The sequence below is a fragment of the Protopterus annectens genome, chromosome 8.part0, assembly GCF_019279795.1.
Source record: "Protopterus annectens isolate FY-2018-M chromosome 8.part0, PAN1.0, whole genome shotgun sequence".
Taxonomy (NCBI): Eukaryota; Metazoa; Chordata; order Ceratodontiformes; family Protopteridae; genus Protopterus; species Protopterus annectens.
The window spans coordinates 786,913,442-786,933,455 of NC_056741.1; the positions used below are offsets into that span (position 1 = coordinate 786,913,442).

The following is a 20,014-nucleotide window of genomic DNA, read 5'->3' on the forward strand; positions in this document are numbered from 1 at the left end:
CATGTATAAATGTGCTTTGTCACACATCTTCAACATTTTTGCAGTCATACTCAGCAATCATGTACAAGTGGTGTTCAGAATTATGCAATTCATCACATTTGGGGCAATCAGTCTTGCAGTTAATTTGAACTTGTCTAGAATATTTAACTTATATGATTAGTAGTCCAGTGCAATTCTGATAGTAACAATTAATACTTTTCTGTACTATGTAGTGTTCAGGCAGTTGCATTAAAAACTGAGTATTTTAGTCATGCAGTTGTAAATCCTCTCTGTGTTTGGCTAAAATTGTTAACTCTGTCCCTCTTAGTCTCTCCTAAAACTAGTGACTTTTGGGGAAAAGGTGGTGAATTGCACTTATAAAAATGACAAATAATTAGAGTTATAGACTTCTGTTACTTCATAAAAGCTGTATTAATTCATATTCCCTTATTCTGTCAGCGTCTCAAATTAATAGTACTAATATTTAAAAAATATTCCCTGATTCTGTTGAGATTTGTTCCTGATTCTTTGAAAGCTACAGTGATAATGCCCTGATTGCAGCTAGGTGACCCGATTTCCACTAATGTTTCAGGCTGTTGACAGTGCAAGCAGGTAGGATGTGCAAGCATTCTTAAGGGGAAAAATGGTTATTTTGCCTAGCTTGCATCACTACTATAAAGACAGAGCCTCTGCAGGAGGGCATAGGTCCGTTATGATGCAGGGACCCCATGCTAAAAAGATGTGGGTGTGACCACCCTAGCTGGTAACAGTAGCCCCTGTTGGCACATGGGAGCATGCTTGCACAGACAAGAGGGCATATGTTGGGCTTGAAATACAAGTACTTATGCCACCACCAGGAGTTGTTGTTGCCAGAATGTTAACGAGAGCACAATGCACCCTCGTGGCTGCCTTGGATGATGGTCCCCATTTAACTGTAGTGTTTGATTGTTGGGGAGGCTTGAGAGTTGCCAGACACAAGGGCAAAAAAAAATAAAAAATACAAATAAATGTAATTACAAAAAAACTTGCTAAATGATGTGGTTAATAACTCACCATATTGCAACTCCGACCCATAATATTTTACAATAATCTATAATATTTAAGCATGTTCACCAAACTCCATAATAATTCAGTCATACAGTTACAAAATTATTTAGTCTTGAAGTTACTACTTCACCATATCCAGTACAAATGGTAGTTTTTCATGCAATGTGTACTCTGCAGTATGGTACGGTATGCAAATGGCTACAATAAGTATCTTCATTGAGTTAGAAAAAAATGCTTTCTTATGTAGCCAGTTCTTTAACATATTCCCTTTTAAATCTAGTATTAAACTTGATCATTTAACACTTCATCATATTTTATATTTGTAGTTTTACAAATGTTATAAGTATGCAGTCATATAATTGCTATTCTCTTTAGTCCAGTTCTTATTCAATCTTAACATATTCATATGACTGATACAATTTACTGCAACAGTTTAGATACCATACAGTAAAATATCTCAAACCTTATTTAATACAGGCCCTTAATCATTGCTATTCATACTCCTGTTCAGTATAGTTAGAAATAATTTCTTACCCACACATCCGTGCTACAATTTATCATTTTCATGAAATGTTTTGGAAGATTATTCTTGAAATCTTGAGCACTTTATTCAATAATTTCTGTTGTATAATCTAAGCATTCAAGTTTAATCATATTGTCTTTCAAGCCATTTTGTTCAGGAACGTAATACACAAATAATCCTTTTCTGCACTGAATCGACATTCTTTTCACACACGTTTCCACAGCAGTATCTGTCTCTATCTATTCATGTCTGCTGTTTCTTACTCATTTTGCAGCTTCTCCAGTCTTAGCTGCATTTCCTTTGTTTAATATCACTTCATTTGGATTTTGAAAAAATCAATATACCACCAGTTTAAACTACTTTATAGTATAATATTGCTAGAAATATCAGGCTGTACTTCCTTTTTCTTTACACTCCTTACTGCCTGCACAAATTGCAGGGAGTGTTTAACATTCACCCTGGTATACTAGTATTCACCAGATAAGACTACCCAGTTAACTGATAATCCTTCTACTAAGTCACCAAAGTTGCCAGAGAACATGTTCCTTTTTATATCATATCAAAAAACTTAACAAGTTTAGACCTAAGCTTCCCATACTTGACATCTGACTCAGGTATTGCCAAATGGCCAGCAATTATTTGCAGAACTTGTCCAATTTGCTGTCTTGGTTTTCACATAGTCCATTAAGTCTGATCCTTTCTTGTTTTCCAGAGCTCCATGGAATTTCACTTTTGCCTTGTCTTCCATTCCAGTCAATTGCTTTATCTACCTGCTCAAATTGTTTTGGCTTGGCATCTTTGCTTCCTTTTCCCTCATCTCTGATTGGCATATAACTGGTTCCATGGTAATTTCCTGGTCAAGCAAAAGATCTGTCTTCTACTCCAGCCAATATAAAACCCGTTAAATATGTTGTAAACAAGCTGCTTAAATTTTATAATTCAGTTATCACCCCAAGCTTTTGGTCACCCCTTGAGACATTAAAATACAACCTCTTTCTTAGGTCTTTAGATGATTACAAATCAGTATGGCTGCTTTCATTAGCAGACTTCATTTTCACTCTTTACATTGAAATCAACATCAAATCTATTTGTACTTTAGAAAATAATGCATTTATTAGAATTAGTGATCAGTGGAGATATCCAGCCTAAAGCACTGAGACAACCCCTTTAACATACAGGTCCTTAAGTAATTGATTCAAAAAGCAAACATTGATAAGAAGGAAAAAAAACTCATTTGACAGTGAATATGTAAGGCAAGTCAACCAAAGTTCCTTCACTGGTTCGACTTTAGAGAGAAAAGACTAAAATTCTTCCTTGTTGTCTATTAGTGATTGAGAACAACGTGGCTTTGGTGTCCAGGTTCCTTGGACTTCAGGAACCTTCCTGGTGCAAACCAGGAAAATTTTCCTCAGTTTTGGCATCAGCTAGCTCTGTCTCATGCTGTGGCTTCTGATTTACATATCATTACTCCATTGCACTTTTTGATCAGGGTTTTTGAAGTCCCCAAGAAGACTTTCAGTCTTCAGTTGTATTTTAGGAAATAGAAGAGCTTTTCCATTTGGGAGGAGAGGTATCCTGTGCTCCACTAGTCAGTCACTATTCAGGTTAATGTAATCCACATCAAATACCTGATTGGGTTTCTGTTATTCTGTGGTATATACTTGCAGCTTTGTCCCAGCATTGGAATTTGGAGCAGTTTTTAAGGGGGTTCTGCATCTTTGCTCTCTTTAGAGGAACATTTCCCATTGAGACAAACTCCATGATTAATGGGCTTTTACCCATCCTACCTTGAAATCAACTGAACTTCATCTGTTGGAGGATGCTGTTCTTGGTGGCTGTTAACTTTAAGATCATGAAGTTACAGACCTGTTCGATCTTTCACAAGAATTAAGTGTCCCTTAAGACTAACCCAGGTTTTCTACCAAAGGTGATAAGTAACGGTCGGTTCCTTCTTTTAATGATGCAGAATCCAGGGGAGGAGAGAGACCTTTATGCATTTACATGTAGTGTCAGCTTTGATTTTTTACCTGAAAAGCATGAATTCAAGACAAATCACTTGTTTTTTTTTTTTTCCTTTGCTGTGCCAGTGGATTATTAACCGAATTGTTTTGCGCCATCAGGAGACTAAATACCTCTTGATTAATGCTAATCAAAAGTTTGTCCAGTAATCGCTTCCAGTGCTCATTTCTAGAATCTATTCACTATGGGTATTCATGCCACTGTCACTTAAACTTTGGGTCTTACTTACGCAAAGCATTATGACATAGACTTTATTCCAGAGGTCAAGCCTTTATTGGCACTTTAATGCCTCTTGACTTGGTATTCTGAGCCCTTACTTTTAAGTAATTTCTCCATCTCTGGGATTGTGGGAGGATTTGTAGTACTGCTTACAATTTTCCCAAGCAATTATACACTGCAGAAGACTTTTGAAGTCGGATATAACAAATGCTCAAGCACTTACTTTGTCATTTATGTGAAAAAGCCCTCTGAAGTGGGCTGCTGTTAACCTACCACCATCCGTTTATAGACAGCTTTTCCTATAAGCAGGGCATGTGTATTGTTTTATATTTTGTTTTGTCTTTCATTTGTACTCGCTGATTATTTTTTTCAGTTAAAACAAAGAGCCTAGGGGCTTGGTGTAACCTTTTAGTCTCGCAGGTAATACTATAGGTGCTCCTTAGAGATGCACATGCTGATATGATGGGGATTATAAGAAATTAATGTATGTATGTATTGTAATAGAGATTGGGATCTCAGAAGGGTAAATTCCAATAGTTGCCCAATGCATTGGGCCTTTTGACAAATCAACTGTTACTTCTGAGTTGTTTGTGGTAGGATCCTACATGACTATAATTTATCTGCTGTACTAAAGAAAACAAAATAAGATTGCAGTAATTATTTGTAATGTGATATATTTCTATCCTTATGTCTGTTTTCTCTCTTTCTCTTTGCAGTATGAAAAAACTACTGAAGCTGTTTATGATACTGAACATTCTGTTGAAACACTACTAGACCTGATGCAGATTTACAGAGAAAAGGCTGGTGACAAACTTGCAGACAAGGGAGGAAGCATTTTTACAAAAGTCTGCTGTTTGGTAGCTCTTCTTCTGCAAAACAGGCACAGAGCTTTGGTAAAACTCCATATTTATAGTTTGTTAAATGTTGCTATGTGCAAGAAAGAGAAATCTTGAAATACTTGTTTGCTGCAGCAACAGCAAATAGACTTTGGCATTTAATGAACTCACTGGCTGATCTGAGTGTGTCATTTATGTGTGTGTGCACATTAGATTGCAGTGAATTTTTAGTGTTAGAGAATTTGCTGTTTAGTGGATAATACTGACTTTTTAACCCTTGCAGACTATTCCAGTTGTTCTTTTTTTATGTGCATTTTGTACATTTAGCTGTATGACTGGTAAATCAGAGATCTAACAATGGGGACACTACTTGATTGTAGATTGAGAGCTCACTGCCTACTGTTGCACATACCAAGCTTGTATATACTGTGACACCCGTGCACTGGCCCAGTAATCAAGGAGACTCCATCCTCTCTACTAGCACCAGTGAGGGGCGTGCACATTGGGAAGGATAACAAGTACCGACACAGTAAAGTACAATTTATCCTAAGAGCACACAGAGATTAAAGCCAGTTTGGGGCTGGTTTCTTCCTTTCTCTCCAGATCCCCAGTAAGACTCCCCACTGGCACAGCTATAGGGTCCAGATCAGCTGTGTAGTCACGCCAAAACCTCCAGTACCCTCTCTGTCCAGCCAGTGCTTCATGTCCCTGCCCAAGTAGCTTATACATGCACACACTGTGAGGTTTGGTTTATATACAAACACACAGAGACTCCTGGGGATGGCTAGCACAGGTTCTTCTGCTATGCCCCTTCCTGCCAGGCTATAAGGTAGCAATCACTGCCACCAACTACTCTTATCAGACACTAATAATGCCATTTCCAAAGGGTGACCAATTTCACTGTGTAATATTACTGTTATCCAAATAGTGTGACCCAGGGCTAAAGCTGTTGGAGTGGCCTGGACAGTATCACTTAAATTTATGCAAGTACTCTAGAGCTTAAATTATCTCTCCACAAAACAGCCACAGTTGAAAGGTTTAAAAATGTTTAATACTAAATAAAAATATAAGACAATACTTATTACTTCAACACAATGACAATGCAGAGTTCAGAAATCACAGGAAAATGCATTAAAATAATACTGTAGAATAGTCTGACATAAATATAGAAAACAGCTAGATTAATCTGGCTATTTCTATCTTTCTCTAAGAGAAATCACTGTTCTAAATAAATACCTTACTTACACAGCAAAGGCGAGTGCTGGTGAGCTGATGTGTTCAGGTTCAGACAAAATCCAAAATGCTCCATCTTTCTCTCTGGCAAAGTCTTAAATTGATAACACAGTACTGCTGAGTCATTTCAGATTACATCATTCTTAACAGTTCTGATTTAGTTTCCCAGGCTAACAGAAACTCAGAATTTACATTTCTTTTTGTAATCTGCACCTGCAGGAAGCCACAGCAATAAAATACATTTTACATGTAAAATCTAGTAATTAACTCTTGTCCTAAGACAATAGAAAGAATTCCTTCATCCAGACATCCTGTCTCCAAGCTTGAGATCAGTCATAAAATGCTTTACTTTATCAGCTTTCTTCCAGCAGGGTGCACTGTGGTTTCATTTTTGAAGTTCAGTACAACATATAGTTTAATGCTAATATATAGTTCTCTTTACATTTGTAGAACAAGCCTGTGGATTACATTAATATTTACAATGACAATATTTATATTGATGAAATCGACATATGGAGGAGATATTTGGATGATTGCTGGTTGGTATGGAGGTCTGATATTGTATATCTCAAGAAGTCTGTTACATATTTGAATGGAAACAAATGGGGTATTCAGTTTACAATCACGTTTGATATTGACAAAATCACCTTTTTGGATGTACCAGTAATCAGGAATGCTGACCATACATTGACATCGGAGGTATATCGTAAACACCCCCTAGTATAACTCCTTGCTTCATGCCACCAGCTTTCATCCTCCTCATATATGCAGAAACATTCCAAAGTCACAATTCTTACGCCTGAAGTGGATTTGTTCAGATGCTGATACCATGCATATGAGTCAGATTTGGTTAGGAGATTTAACGATAGGGGTTACAAGAAAGGGGACATCGCTCAAGGTAGATGTTGGGCTGCCAGTCAGGATAGAGAAAGTCTTCTTCAATACAGGGACAAAACCCCAAGTAATAATTCCCAAATCAGATTAGTAACCACCTATGGCAGGAACACGGATGTCCTTATCAACAGTGTCCGCAGACATTGGAATATTCGATTGGCTGATACCAAGCTTAGTGCGCTTGTGGATGATACATGCCACTTTTCTTTCAGGAGGGGCAAGAACATTGGTTCATTCATGAATCACTATAAACAAGGGAACAGATTTGATAATAGTCTTACACAAATAACACTAGAAGGTGGGCCGTTGCAGGGCTGTTTTCCATGCAGACATTGCACCCACTGCAAAAGCATGTTGAAGACCAAATAATTCACTAGTAAAAACACTGGACAAGTGTTCCAATATTAATTTTTTTGCTAATTGTCAATCTGAATGGGTCATTTACATGGCTTCTTGTAGCTGTTCAGCTATGTGGGACAAACATCCAGATGTGTCAAATTCAGGATATCAGAACATCTAAGTGACATCAGAATTAAAAAAAAAAGCAACAAATGCTTTATACAAACATACACAGAAACACCCAAAAGCCACATTTAGATTCACAGTTATTGATAGAATACAGGGAAACAGAAATAACAAATCAGGATGGTATCAGCTATTAAACAATATGGAGAAAAAAATGATTTTATTTAAACTAGGTGCCTTGTTTTCTCCAGGGCTGAATGAATATTTTTAATGAATTGGTGCAATTTACCTCAAGTAACTTCAGGTGGGGCTATACTATAAATATGTGCTTGTATGTTTTGTGGATTTTAATGCACTGAAGAAGGCTGGTTTAGACAGCCGAAACCGGTCTGCTTGCTCCATTTTTTGTTTTATTTTCTCCTAAATAAACATCTTTTACTTCAATCACTGATTGCTGGCTCTACTGCTTTTTTCATTTCAGAGTACATCATTCTTAACAGTTCTGATTCTGTTTCCCAGGCTAACAGAAACTCAAAATTTACATTTCTTTATGTAATCTGCACCTGCAGGAAGCCACGGCAATAAAAGACATTTTACATGTAAAATCTAGTAATTAACTCTTGTCCTAAGACAATAGAAAGAATTCCTTCATCCAGACATTCTGTCTCCGAGCTTGAGATCAGTCATAAAATGCTTTACTTTATCAGCTTTCTTCCAGCAGGGTGCACTGTGGATTCATTTTTGCAGTTCAGTACAACATATAGTTTAATGCTAACATATAGTTCTCTTTACATTTGTAGAACAAGCCTGTGGATTACATTAATATTTACAATGACATAGAATTATTTACAAAATTCTATCTAGCTAGGCTGGCAGCCTTCACATATACCAACTCCAAAATCACCATACCTCATAGAAAAGGGGAAAATTCTGAGACAGCAGTCTCAGATTCACAATCTGTTTCATGGCTGTCTGAGACTCACAGTAACAAAGTTTAGAATATCAGATGATTAGTCACTCATGAACCTGCCTGTAAGTGCAGAGGATTAAAGCTATAACTTAACAAGCTGCCTCCTATAGTCTAAGGTTCCAGTCCACACAGCCTCCATTTGTTTGATATTGCAGGGAATTAAGGCTATGAATTGATAACAGGCTGCTTTCTATAGACCGCAGTTTGATTCCCTCAACCTACATTTGCTTAATTTCCTTCTCTAAGCAAGTCACTTTACTAGACAGTGTTCTCAGGTTGCAACTAAAAGGGACAATGTGTATCTAGTGGGCTTATCCTATTAACAAAAAAAGATGTAAAAAGGATCTGAGCCGGCTTCTCTCTCAAGCCAAACACTTAGGAAGAGAGACAAGTTGCTTGGGTGCACAACTGACTAGGAGAGACTGGGAACTGGAAAGATGTGATGAATAATGTAGGATCATATGCTCAAATGCAGTAGAGAATGAGAAGTGTAGGTTCGTATGCTCAAATACAATAGAGTATACTCGTTTGCCACACCCACCTCAGAGGTTTGGACCTCTTGTCTGGTCCCAAAGTAAAAAACTGCTGTAGTCTCTGAGCTTTCTACTGGACAAGAAGGGATGATGTAAGAGTGAGCTCATGGATACTTGATCAGTGACTTTATGCAATCAGCAGTGACTTACAGAGACAGTCCACCTTCTTGGGGTCAACGGAGAAAGAAATGGATTCCTTCAAGCTGAAAAGATGACATCCTTATTGATTAAAACCAAATGGTAGATAAGCAGATTTTAAATTCCTTCCTCCACTACTGGATTATAAAAGTCATGTGTACTCATGGGACCTAAGTTTGATTAGGGTCATCATCATTATCAAACATTTTCACTGCAGCCAGCTTTACCGAAAAGGGCAAAAGACTCCCTTTCCAGCTATAATAATGCTGAAGCTATCCAGCGGTATCCTTGTTATTGTGTATATCTTTTCTGGGCAGTTTCCTCCAGAGAAAACCCAGCGCTCTGGTGAGTGCAGCTACCTTAGGTAAATGGCTAGTGATGGCGTGTTAATGGAACATTAGTAAAGGGCAAACTGTTAGACGTTTGCATATTCCAACCCTAAACATGTTTTGAAAGCGTCTGTCACTTTCAGCAGGTGGAAAGAGTAGTTGTCATGCTCCCAGTTGCAACCACACTGTAATTTCTAAAAGTAGAACAATTTGGGAACAGTAGACTTAAACTCAATAACATAGTCTGATCAGACTTTGAAAATACTCCTAAATGGGTATTCATTCGGTTTATCTTCTATCACAGTACAGTATTCTTTCTATAAGACCCCACATTCAGGGACATTTGCATACGTGTACCAACTCGTAGTGATGTAGTGCTCCATAAGTGGATACAAATCCAGGGCATACCAGCACTTTTTGCAACTGATGCACTTTTTATCTCAAGCCTTGCTTTTGCTGGTGAAGTCCTGCACTAATATACGTAAACACCAACACACAAACACACATGTAGCTATCAGTTTACCAGTCAGAATCTGCACATTGTCTTGGGGAAGAGCACTATGTCAACGACTGTCACCTGTGCCTGAGATTTAATCTTGCCAGTTAAAAGTGATGAAGGAAGAAGCTTTTTGGCTTGCTTCATGTCCAAAAAGACTATAACCGCATCATCTAATACTGAAGGTGACTCTCTATATTCAAATAGTGTAAAGTATAGACTACATCCCACTACCACTGAAATCCATTCAGAATGTAGACTCATTTAAATTGCAACTAAAACTTCAAATATCAGTTCAATGCATGTGCTCCTGTACATCTCCAAGATAAATGCCACTGTTGTCTTCAGCTTGCCATATTGCCATACCATTTCTCTTCACTCAGTATTCCATGCCCCACAACTAGTCTTCAGTATCTAAATAGTTTTCCTAGCATCTCCCAGCTGTATGTATTGTTTTGTGACACTGCTCAACCCCACTTCTATACTTCTAATATAAACCTTATATATATATATATATATATATATATATATATATATATATATATATATATTTGTGTGTGTGTGTATGTGTACACCTCTCAACCTGCTTTATGCTCTACACCTTAATTACAGTATTACATTTTCTTTTTCTGCCCTACCTAGTTCCTTCCCTCACCTACATTTCTTTGAATTTCTAAGCACTAGTTACATGATATATTCTATCTCTGACTAATACATTTCTCCAAAGGCTCAATGTTTAGCATCTACTAAAGCACAAGTATTTTATTCTGTAGTAGTTGCCTCTATTTTTGTATGAATGTAATCTAATTAGCAAATGTATGTGTAATTGTTCATGTATAATACTTAATGTCTGCTCGTGTAGATTAGTGAATGTCTGTTTAAAAATGTCTATTATGTTGGAGCCTTTCTCCCTGGGCCTTCACTGAAAATGAGTCTTTCATTAAATCAGTTCAGGCAATCCCAGTAAACAGAAGCAATATAAATAAAGTAAAATGGCAGTCATCAAAAATTCTTCTGACAAGGACTGGTAGTAATGTTCCACTAATCAGCCTCAGGCATAGGTTATGCATCTCCAGAATGCCCAAACACTTGGAGAACAGGACGTGACTTGATCCTTGTAGAGTAAAGTTCAGTATTACTCTATCCCCCACTAGGTCCCTACAGCTGCTCAGTTTATCCTCAGCTAGCTTCTGTTTTAGAGGAGGATGAGAATGAAGAGACTTCCCCTGTACAAGTCAGATTGTGTTGACACTCTGATTAGGGTCAGAGGCTATTAAGTGCCTGCACAAAGTTGACATAACTGTGGTCCTCTTTTTCTGAATAAGTCAAGCAGGATTCTGGATGGCCATTTTTTTAGCTGACATGCTCTGGCCAGCCCTCTGAGGTCCTGCTTGATGATATCTTGAGGAGGAAGTAAGACCTTTTACTTAGCCAGGATTTCATGGGGTTTTTCTTTTTTCTTTCTTTAATAAAACAGCCTGATTTGGAAATTCCTGTGATGTCAGGTGCTCCTACTGAAAGAATGTTAAATCTACCACAGAAGAGGATACAGACATCTCAAACACCTTTGATTTAGAGGCAGACGAGCTGACATATATTAAAACAAATTGAGCTCTGCCGTCTTCTATTTTGAATGAACAAATAAAAAAAAAAAAAACTCTGCTGTGTACGTAAACCGCAAGTTCTTGTAAAGTTTTGGTGGGGAGTCAAGTTCCTTAATAGAATCTTTAATTCCTTTTTTTAGCTGTATTCACTTTGTGTGTTTGTCTTTCTGTATAAAATAATTTTTAGATGTTCATCATGTTACCCTGCTGCAGTCATTACACTTGGGTTATCCTGTTGTCAGGCGGTCCTGCAGTCGGCCGGATTTCCAAAGTCTTGGTCCGATGTTGGTTGCTGTCACCTCATCCCTGACATCAGTGCGCCAGGGGTACATATGTTGCAACCAACGCAATTTTCTTCAGTCTTTCTTGCTGCGCGGTGCCCGAAGCAGAAGCAGTTTGCAAGTGCCGGTCGGCCGACTCCTGAGATTGTCGAATTCGAATTTCAGACCGAAGTCTTCTATAAAGCTAAATACCCCGTTGGGGAAACTTTTCTTGCCTCAGACCGATGTCAGAAAAAGTTAACAATTGTATTTCTTGTGGGAAGCAAATAGCTCATAAGGATTTTCATTCTTATTGCATACCTTGCCTAGGCCCTGATCACGACGTCACTTCTTGTCGTTTTTGTGCTAGATTTAATAAGCATACTATTAAAAGACGATTTGATTTCGCACGACACTATTTTGGTAGAAAATTTAACTATAACATGCCGTCGGAGCTACCGACTACCGGCGTGCACAAAAAGCGCAGGGACAAGGACTGACAGCCCAGGCCTAAGCCCGATTCAGAGGCCCCGGTTGATCCGGTCTCTGGTTCTCTGGTTAACAGTGAGGCTCCGACGCAGCCCCTGACTACCACAGTTCTGGAACCCGAGACCGCTACGGATATTTTGACGGAATGTACTAGGCCGACGCAGCCTTTTACTTCAGGCCCTTCCGACGATTTACCTTCCAAGGACGTCGGTGCTTCTGAAACGCCATCGGTTTCTGAAGGCGTTTTCAGACCGACGACTCTTACAGTCAAAACGTTTTCTAAGTCGAAGACTCCTTCTAAATCAAAAAAGACTACACTTCAGTCTCCTGTTCAAGGCCCTATGCCTAAGAAACAGATGCTCAAAATGGCTGAAGATTTGATTTCTCTTATCAGGGGTTCTCAGCCTCCTCCTGACAAAAGGCCTAGACAAGAGGATGATTCTGCTTCCTCTGAGCAACTGTCTATTTCTTCGGATTCCTCTGAGGACCAAGACTATTCCTTCTCTCCTTATGAAGATTCTGATGCTGAGGACTCTATTCCCTCAGCTTCCCCTCCTGAAGACTACTCTTTTGGGGAAACTTTACACACTATGAGGGAACATTTTCACTGGGAAGGTCAGGATTACTCTGATTCCAAGAAAAGATTCAGAGAGTTTCTTTTACTCCCCCAACACAGACCTCTAGCCATCCCTCTTGTTTTGGACATTGTGGATGATGTCTATTTAGAATTAAGTTTCAACCCAGACTCTCTACCTCCTGCCTCGGCCAAGCCTGACAGATACTACAGAGTACCTGATTCCCACAAATTCCTTTACAAAAGCCCAGTAGCTGACCCAGAGACTATCTCCCAGGGTCCCAAGGGGGCTAAGGCTTCCATGGCTAAAAATCCAATACATTCTGAAAGGGATTCAAGAGCACTAGACAGGTGGGGGAAAAAGGTTTACACCTCAGCCACTTTAGCTATGAGAGCACTAAATTGTCAATTTCATATGGTTAAGTATCGGCAATTTCTGATCTCTCAGTTAAAACAAAAGATAACCTCCCTCCCTCAACAATCTGAATTGAAAGAAGTACAGGATTTGTTGCACGCCACCGAGCAGGTGGGCAAACATACCGTACAATGTGGGTTTGATTCTTTAGAGGCATCCTGCAGAGCAGCTGTCACTGGATCAGTTATACGTAGGCATGCCTGGTTAAAGGAACAAAGTCTGCCTGATCATGTTAAAGCAAAACTACTAGATGCTCCCTTACAGCAGGATGTTCTTTTTGGAGTTAAAGCAGAAGAAGTTTTAAAGAAAATGGAAGATAAGGCGAAATCAATGCAGACAGTCAAAGATTTCCTACAAGTACAACCCCCTCGCTTCAGCAGAAACTGGCCAACAAAAAATTGGTCCTTTCCAGCCACTAACAGACCTCAGAGGGGTAAATACAGGCGCCCAAGGGGCAGAGGACAACCACAAGCCCAGTATAAACCTCGCCAATGGGGCACTCCAACCCAGAAGGGAGGAGAAGACAGGTCTCAACCCACCAGAAGGCAAACTCAATGACTTGCACCTCAGCTGGCCAAACAAAGCTCTTTTGTCAGCCCCCTTGGGGGGAAAACTAGCACTATTTGCAGACAACTGGCACATGGTCACAAAGGACAAATGGGTCCTAGACATAATTTTACGAGGATACAGATTCCACTTTCACACCTTGCCAATAAAAAGAGGAATGCCAAACTTGTCACAAAATCAAAGGGCAGAGGCTCAAAAACAAATTACAGCTCTCATGGCCATGAGAGCCATTCAACGGGTACCAACTCAAGAGCAAGGCCAAGGATTTTACTCAAGGCTCTTTCTAGTACCCAGAAAGGACAATGTTTGGAGACCAATTGTGGGCCTTTCAACTCTAAACACTTACAAGTTCCCAAATTCAAGATGCTAACACTACAGCAGCTACTTCCCATGTTGGGCAAGGAAGCATGGCTGGTAACGTTGGACCTCAAGGAGGCATGCCTGCATGTCCCTATCAGACAAAGTTGCAGAAGATACCTCCATTTCATTGCAGGTTCAACCCATTATCAATTCTCTGCACTGCCCTTTGGCTTATCTACTGTGCCCAGAGTTTTCACAAAATGCCTGGCACCAGTAATTGCATACTGCAGACAAAGAGGAATTCAAATATATCCATACCTGGACGACTGCCTCATCCAAGCAGAAAGAAAAGACATTCTCTTACATCATCTGGCTTTTGTGAAGCATCTACTAAATTGTCTGGGGTACACAGTAAACGAAAAGAAGTCAAAACTAGTACCCTCACAAAAAATGACATTCCTGGGTGCCAGTTTGGACACAACGGCCCAGAAGGCTTATCTTACACCAGACAAGCAACTACAACTGACTTAATATTTCAAGACAATGACAACAAAGACCCAATTAACTGCAAGAAAAATTCTGCAGGCTTTGGGCTTCATGGCATCTTGCATTCTGATAATACCATTTGCAAAACTGCATATGAGGAAATTACAGTGGTACCTAAAAAGCGTATGGTCTCAACACAGGCACAGCTTGTACACAGTGATATCTCTCATTCCCTGCCTTCAACAGGAATTTCTATGGTGAGCACAGGCATGTCACCTCAACAAGGGTCAGCCTTTCAACTTGCCCCCCAACCAGGCAAACTATCACAACAGATGCTTCAGACTATGCCTGGAGGGGGGGGGGCACACATGACAGGGCAATGCATTTAAGGCCTATGGACTGCAGAACAAAGAAAACTGCACATAAATCAAAAAGAGATGCTGTACAGAAAGCTCTGACAGCCTTCAAGGATCTACTACAGCCAGGGCAACTTGCAATAAAGACGGACAACACCACAGTAATGTGGTACATAAACAGACAAGGGGGCACACATTCCTACCCTCTTTGCAGGCAAGCAATAATCTTATGGAACACAGCTCTGGCCTACCAAGTCCAGTTACAAGCTCAATTCCTGCCAGGACAGAAAAACACATTGGCAGACGACCTAAGCAGAAACATCAAAGATCCCCACGAGTGGAAACTAGACCCACAAATATTTACAATGATAACTCAAAAATGGGGCCTTCCAAATATAGACCTGTTTGCCAGTCCTCAAAACTACCAACTAACAAAATTTTGTATAAGGACATTCCACCATCAAGCTTGGAAAGTGGACGCTCTCTCCTTCAGTTGGAAAAACCTGACAGCATATGCCTTTCCTCCATTACCTCTTCTCACAAAGGTTCTTTTGAAGGTCAAAAAGGAGAAACCTCGACTGATTCTCATAGCCCCAGACTGGCCACGCCAGCTCTGGTACCCGTTATTGAAGAATATGGCTCACAGCCCACCATGGATATTGCCTCAAATACCTCATTTGCTCACGCAGCAAAACAAACAGATTCTACACAGCCAGCTCAAAACCTTAAACCTGGCTGCATGGCAAATCAATTAAGCATCCAACCAGCCCCTCTTTCACAAGCAGTACTGGATGTTATTCTAGAAGCCAGGAGGCCAAGCACCAGGAAGGCTTACTCGGACAAATGGAAAAGGTTTTCTGCTTGGAACCAACTAAAGGCCAAGACACAACTCAGCCTCATATGCCTCACATTCTGCAGTATTTAGCTGAGATGTTGCACAAAGGACTTTCCTTCTCCTCAATTAAAATCCATGCTTCAGCTATTTCAGCTCACTACGACACAAATCCACCTTTATTTTCAAATCCTCTTCTAAGGCAGTTCCTCAGAGGGGCAAAAAACATTAGACCACCTAGAAGAGCTCCTACACCAACATGGGACCTCAACTTTGTTCTGGAAAAACTAACGCTACCTCCCTTTGAACCAGCTTTCTCTGCAGACCTTCAGTTCCTATCTTGGAAGACTGCCCTGCTCCTGGCAATAACGTCTGCTAGGAGAGTCTCAGAATTACAGGCACTTATGGCAGTGGAACCTTTCCTCATTTTTCATCAAGACAGAGTTTCTCTACGAACTAATCCTTCCTTCATGCCTAAGGTGGTTTCCAGTGTAGCTTTAAATCAAACCATCCACCTACCCACTTTCTTCCCCAATCCACAGAACAAAGGTGGGAGACTCCTGCATTCCTTGGACATTCACAGGCAGTTTTGTTACTACTTGGATAAAACTAAGGCTTTCAGAAAAACTGACCAGCTCTTTGTATCCTATGCTACAGCTTCTCAAGGGAAGGCTATATCCAAGCAAACCATTTCTAAATGGATAGGCCATTGCATACGATTCTGTTATACCCATCATGGGAAACCAGTTCCTCTTACCATTAGATCCCACTCTGCCAGGGCAACAGGTACCTCTACAGCCTTTCTCAGGGGGGTTCCTACCAAGGAAATTTTAGAAGCTGCAACTTGGAGTTCTGTACACACCTTCACCAAACACTATCACTTACCTCTTTATTCTAAGTCCAGGGCGGGCTTCGCCACTGCAGTTCTGCAGGGCTCATTGCCTCCACTAACACTCTATGATACCTCCACCCTACCTTAGCTTTGGGACTCAACCCAAGTGTGATGACTGCAGCAGGGTAACACGATGAACATAGTACAGTTTTGTACCTACCATAAATGTAGATGTTAGAGTGTTCACCCTGCTGCAGTCCAGGTTACCCTCCCTCTAACCCCTCTGATCTACTGGCTAAATCTCTGCTATGACTTACTGATGTATTTGCTTATAGCTGAAGGGATTTTGTGTTTGTACAGTGTTCACACCATTTGGTACTAATTTGGATCACCTTTTTGGGGGCACCTGACATCTGGGGCAAGAAAAACTGAAGAAAATGGCGTCTGTTGCAATATATGTACCCCTGGCACACTGACATCAGGGATGAAGCGACAGCAACTGACGTCGGACCAAGACTTTGGAAATCCGGCCGACTGCGGGGACCGACTGACAACAGGATAACCCAAGTGTGATGACTGCAGCAGGGTGAACACTCGAACATCTACATTTATGGTAGGTACAAAACTGTACTTTCTTTCCCAAGATACGGCCCGAACAGTGCCTGATATGTTGTTAAATAGTGCAGTGCAGGTAGCTGACGCAGCTTAGCTAAGACCTCTTTTGGTAAAGCAATTGAAATGCTTTTAAAACACGTTTAGATGAGAACTTGAAGAGCTGGTTTGCTTTGAATTCACCGTTAAATTTGTTTCAACACATTTCATCTGGTAAATCACATTGTTGTGTGCAAAACATTCAGAAGCATAAGTACATTTAACTGCAGTGAGCATAGTTTGCCACTTTGGTACACCACAGAGTTGGAGACTTGTCACTTGGAAGTTGCCTGTACTGGTGACACTGAGCACCATGCAGACAGCACATCACACAGACATTGTGACTTTAAAATTACTGTAGGTTGGACATAACATCAGCATTCCAGCATAGTATTGTATCAGCTCTTGTAGATCACAATTCAGCCTGCTCTTATGTGCTGGGCCTTTCAGTAGCTACCTTCTAATTCTGTACCTTCTAGCCCACACCCCCATGAATTTAAATTTATTGCTATAGGATCATGATCATAAGTACCCGTCCCTGGACACTCAAAACCACCTTCTTTAGAAAATAACCAAAGGTCTCCGTTGCTCTACAGCTGCCTTGTTTTATAAACTGTACAATTCCTCTGGTTTTTGTGTGTTCCATAACCTATATCAACAAGACTCATTACATTCATGGCGGCATTTGGTTGTCTGTACCTTTGAACATGAAGCTCATATCTCTCAGAAATCCTGTTCTATTGTGTGGGTCAAGAGTCAAATTGAAGATCCCACTCCCGTGCTACAACTCATTGTAAGGGGTCCTCCTGATAATATTTTGTGTCATTCATGACAGTGTTGCATTATTTCAGCTGTACATAGATGAGATCATAATTATTTCTGAGAGAAAGTCACTGTTATGTTTTGTCATTCACTCTATATATAATGTCATGAATCTATTGTGTTTATCCCAGGCTAAGATTGAAATAGGTCCAAAGGGATCCGTGCTCTACCCTGGTTAACAAATTCAAACTAAAATAAAATAAGTAACAACACATGGTTAGCATCTGCACTTACCAGGGTCATCATCTTCATAGAGAAGGCAGTCCTGATTTGGAAGCTTGTGCACAGGGATGTCATTAAATAATGAAGGTTAATCTGTGTTTTTGAATTTTTATTTATTTATTTTTTTTTCAAATTAGGTTTTCTCTAAAACCACACCTACAAAATGATGTCATTGTAGGTTTTGGACAATGACAAAGCATTATGTGTAATCAAATGCAAGTTACCTCTTTAGATTAGCCACTTCTTACTTACATTATGGTTTCACTAATACATTGTCAAGTGTATTCATTTTTAATGCAAGGGGCACTTCAAGAACTATTCGATAGCAGGTCTTTCTAGGACTAACTCCTAAAACATTTAGTATGGAAATACAGTAGTTTGTCGCCTATACATTAATTTAGGTAATGAGAGATTATTGGTTCAGTCTTTCATGATGCTATGGCAGAGGTTTTCAGCTCTGAGAAAGAAACTCTGGGGCAGTCCTTAACAAAATGAAATACAAATACAAGACACTCTTTGCATTAAAAAACTGCATTGTTATTTGATAACGAGATTATATCCAGCTCCAAAGGTTTATTACTTAAACTTGCTCCAGAAAATGACCAGTGTACTTTAAGATCAGTCTCTTGGACTGAAACAATATCAGTTTTAAGTGGAGAGTAAAAAGCTAAACAATGCCTTCTGAATGTGGATCCTCACCTACCCCAACTTTATTTGAAACTAATATCATGAAACAGTTGCAACTCCAAAGCAAAGCAATGCATAAACTCTTCATAATTATAGAACTGTTGTAGTCCGCTGTGCTATCTGTGTCTTGAAGGTTATGTACCAGTGATTCTTACATACAAAAAATACACCGAACCCACAGACATTGCCAACATCCTAGCTGACAGGTTTAGTGCAAACTTCTCCCCCCCCCCCACCAAAAGGGCAAATATCTATCCCAGCAGAGTGCTTGCCCCCCGACATCTCAGATGCTCAGGTAAGAGCCGCCCTCTCCAAAGCAAAAAACACAGCATCAATGGGACCCGATGGTGTCCCGGGCTGCATCCTACATGAACTCCAAGAAGAGCTAAACCCAAACATAAAACTACTGTTCAATCTCAGCCTTACCACAGGATATGTACCCAAAGAGTGGCGTACAGCAACAGTGGTCCCTCTCCACAAAGGTGGTGCCTCAACGGATCCTGGAAACTATCGCTCCATAAGCCTGACTAGCTTGGGCTGCAAAGCTATGGAAAGGATCATCATGGACCTCATAAATAAAGATATTAGGGACCTACAGACACTGGATCCTACCCAGTTCGGTTTTGTTAAGGGCAGATCCCGCCTCTTAAACCTGGTTGATTTTTTTGAAACCGTCACCAAGGCCATTGATGAGGGGAAGGTGGTCCACACAGCCTACCTGGACCTCGCAAAAGCCTTCGATACAATACCCCACTTGGGCATTATAGATAAGCTCACCAGCTTAAATATAAACCCCTATGTCACTAGATGGGTTGCAAACTGGCTCAAGGACAGAACCCACATGGTTAGAATTGCTGGAGCCATGTCAGACTCCAAACCAGTTACAAGTGGCGTCCCACAAGGCTCAGTCCTGGGACCTCTCTTGTTCGGTATATATTTCTCGGAGGTACAGGCCAACACGGAAAGACTGTGGCTGACCAAGTTCACCGATGACTGCAAACTGGGCGCCATAATCGACTCTCCAGCCGACACAAGCATCCCCCAAAAGGGCCTCATAGAAACAGACAACTGGTGCCAGAGCCATGGCCTCAAGCTAAACGCCAAAAAGTGTATAGTCATCCCCTTTGGCAAAAACAAAGTGCCCACAAATTACCACATAGGTGGTAATCCATTAAGTATGGAAGAAGTAATTAGGGACCTGGTGACCCAAGTTGATAGCAATCTCTCATTTGGCAA

The 20,014-nt window shown here is 40.2% G+C and overlaps 1 protein-coding gene across 1 annotated transcript in view; it reads left to right on the top strand.

The window, feature by feature from the left end:
* ASPM (assembly factor for spindle microtubules) overlaps positions 1-20,014 on the top strand; it is a 2,279,206-nt gene that overhangs the window by 2,118,143 nt on the left and 141,049 nt on the right. The window contains exon 28 of the mRNA XM_044080257.1: positions 4,504-4,680. Within this exon, the coding sequence (XP_043936192.1) occupies positions 4,504-4,680 (177 nt within the window). The remainder of the gene's footprint in view (positions 1-4,503; positions 4,681-20,014) is intronic.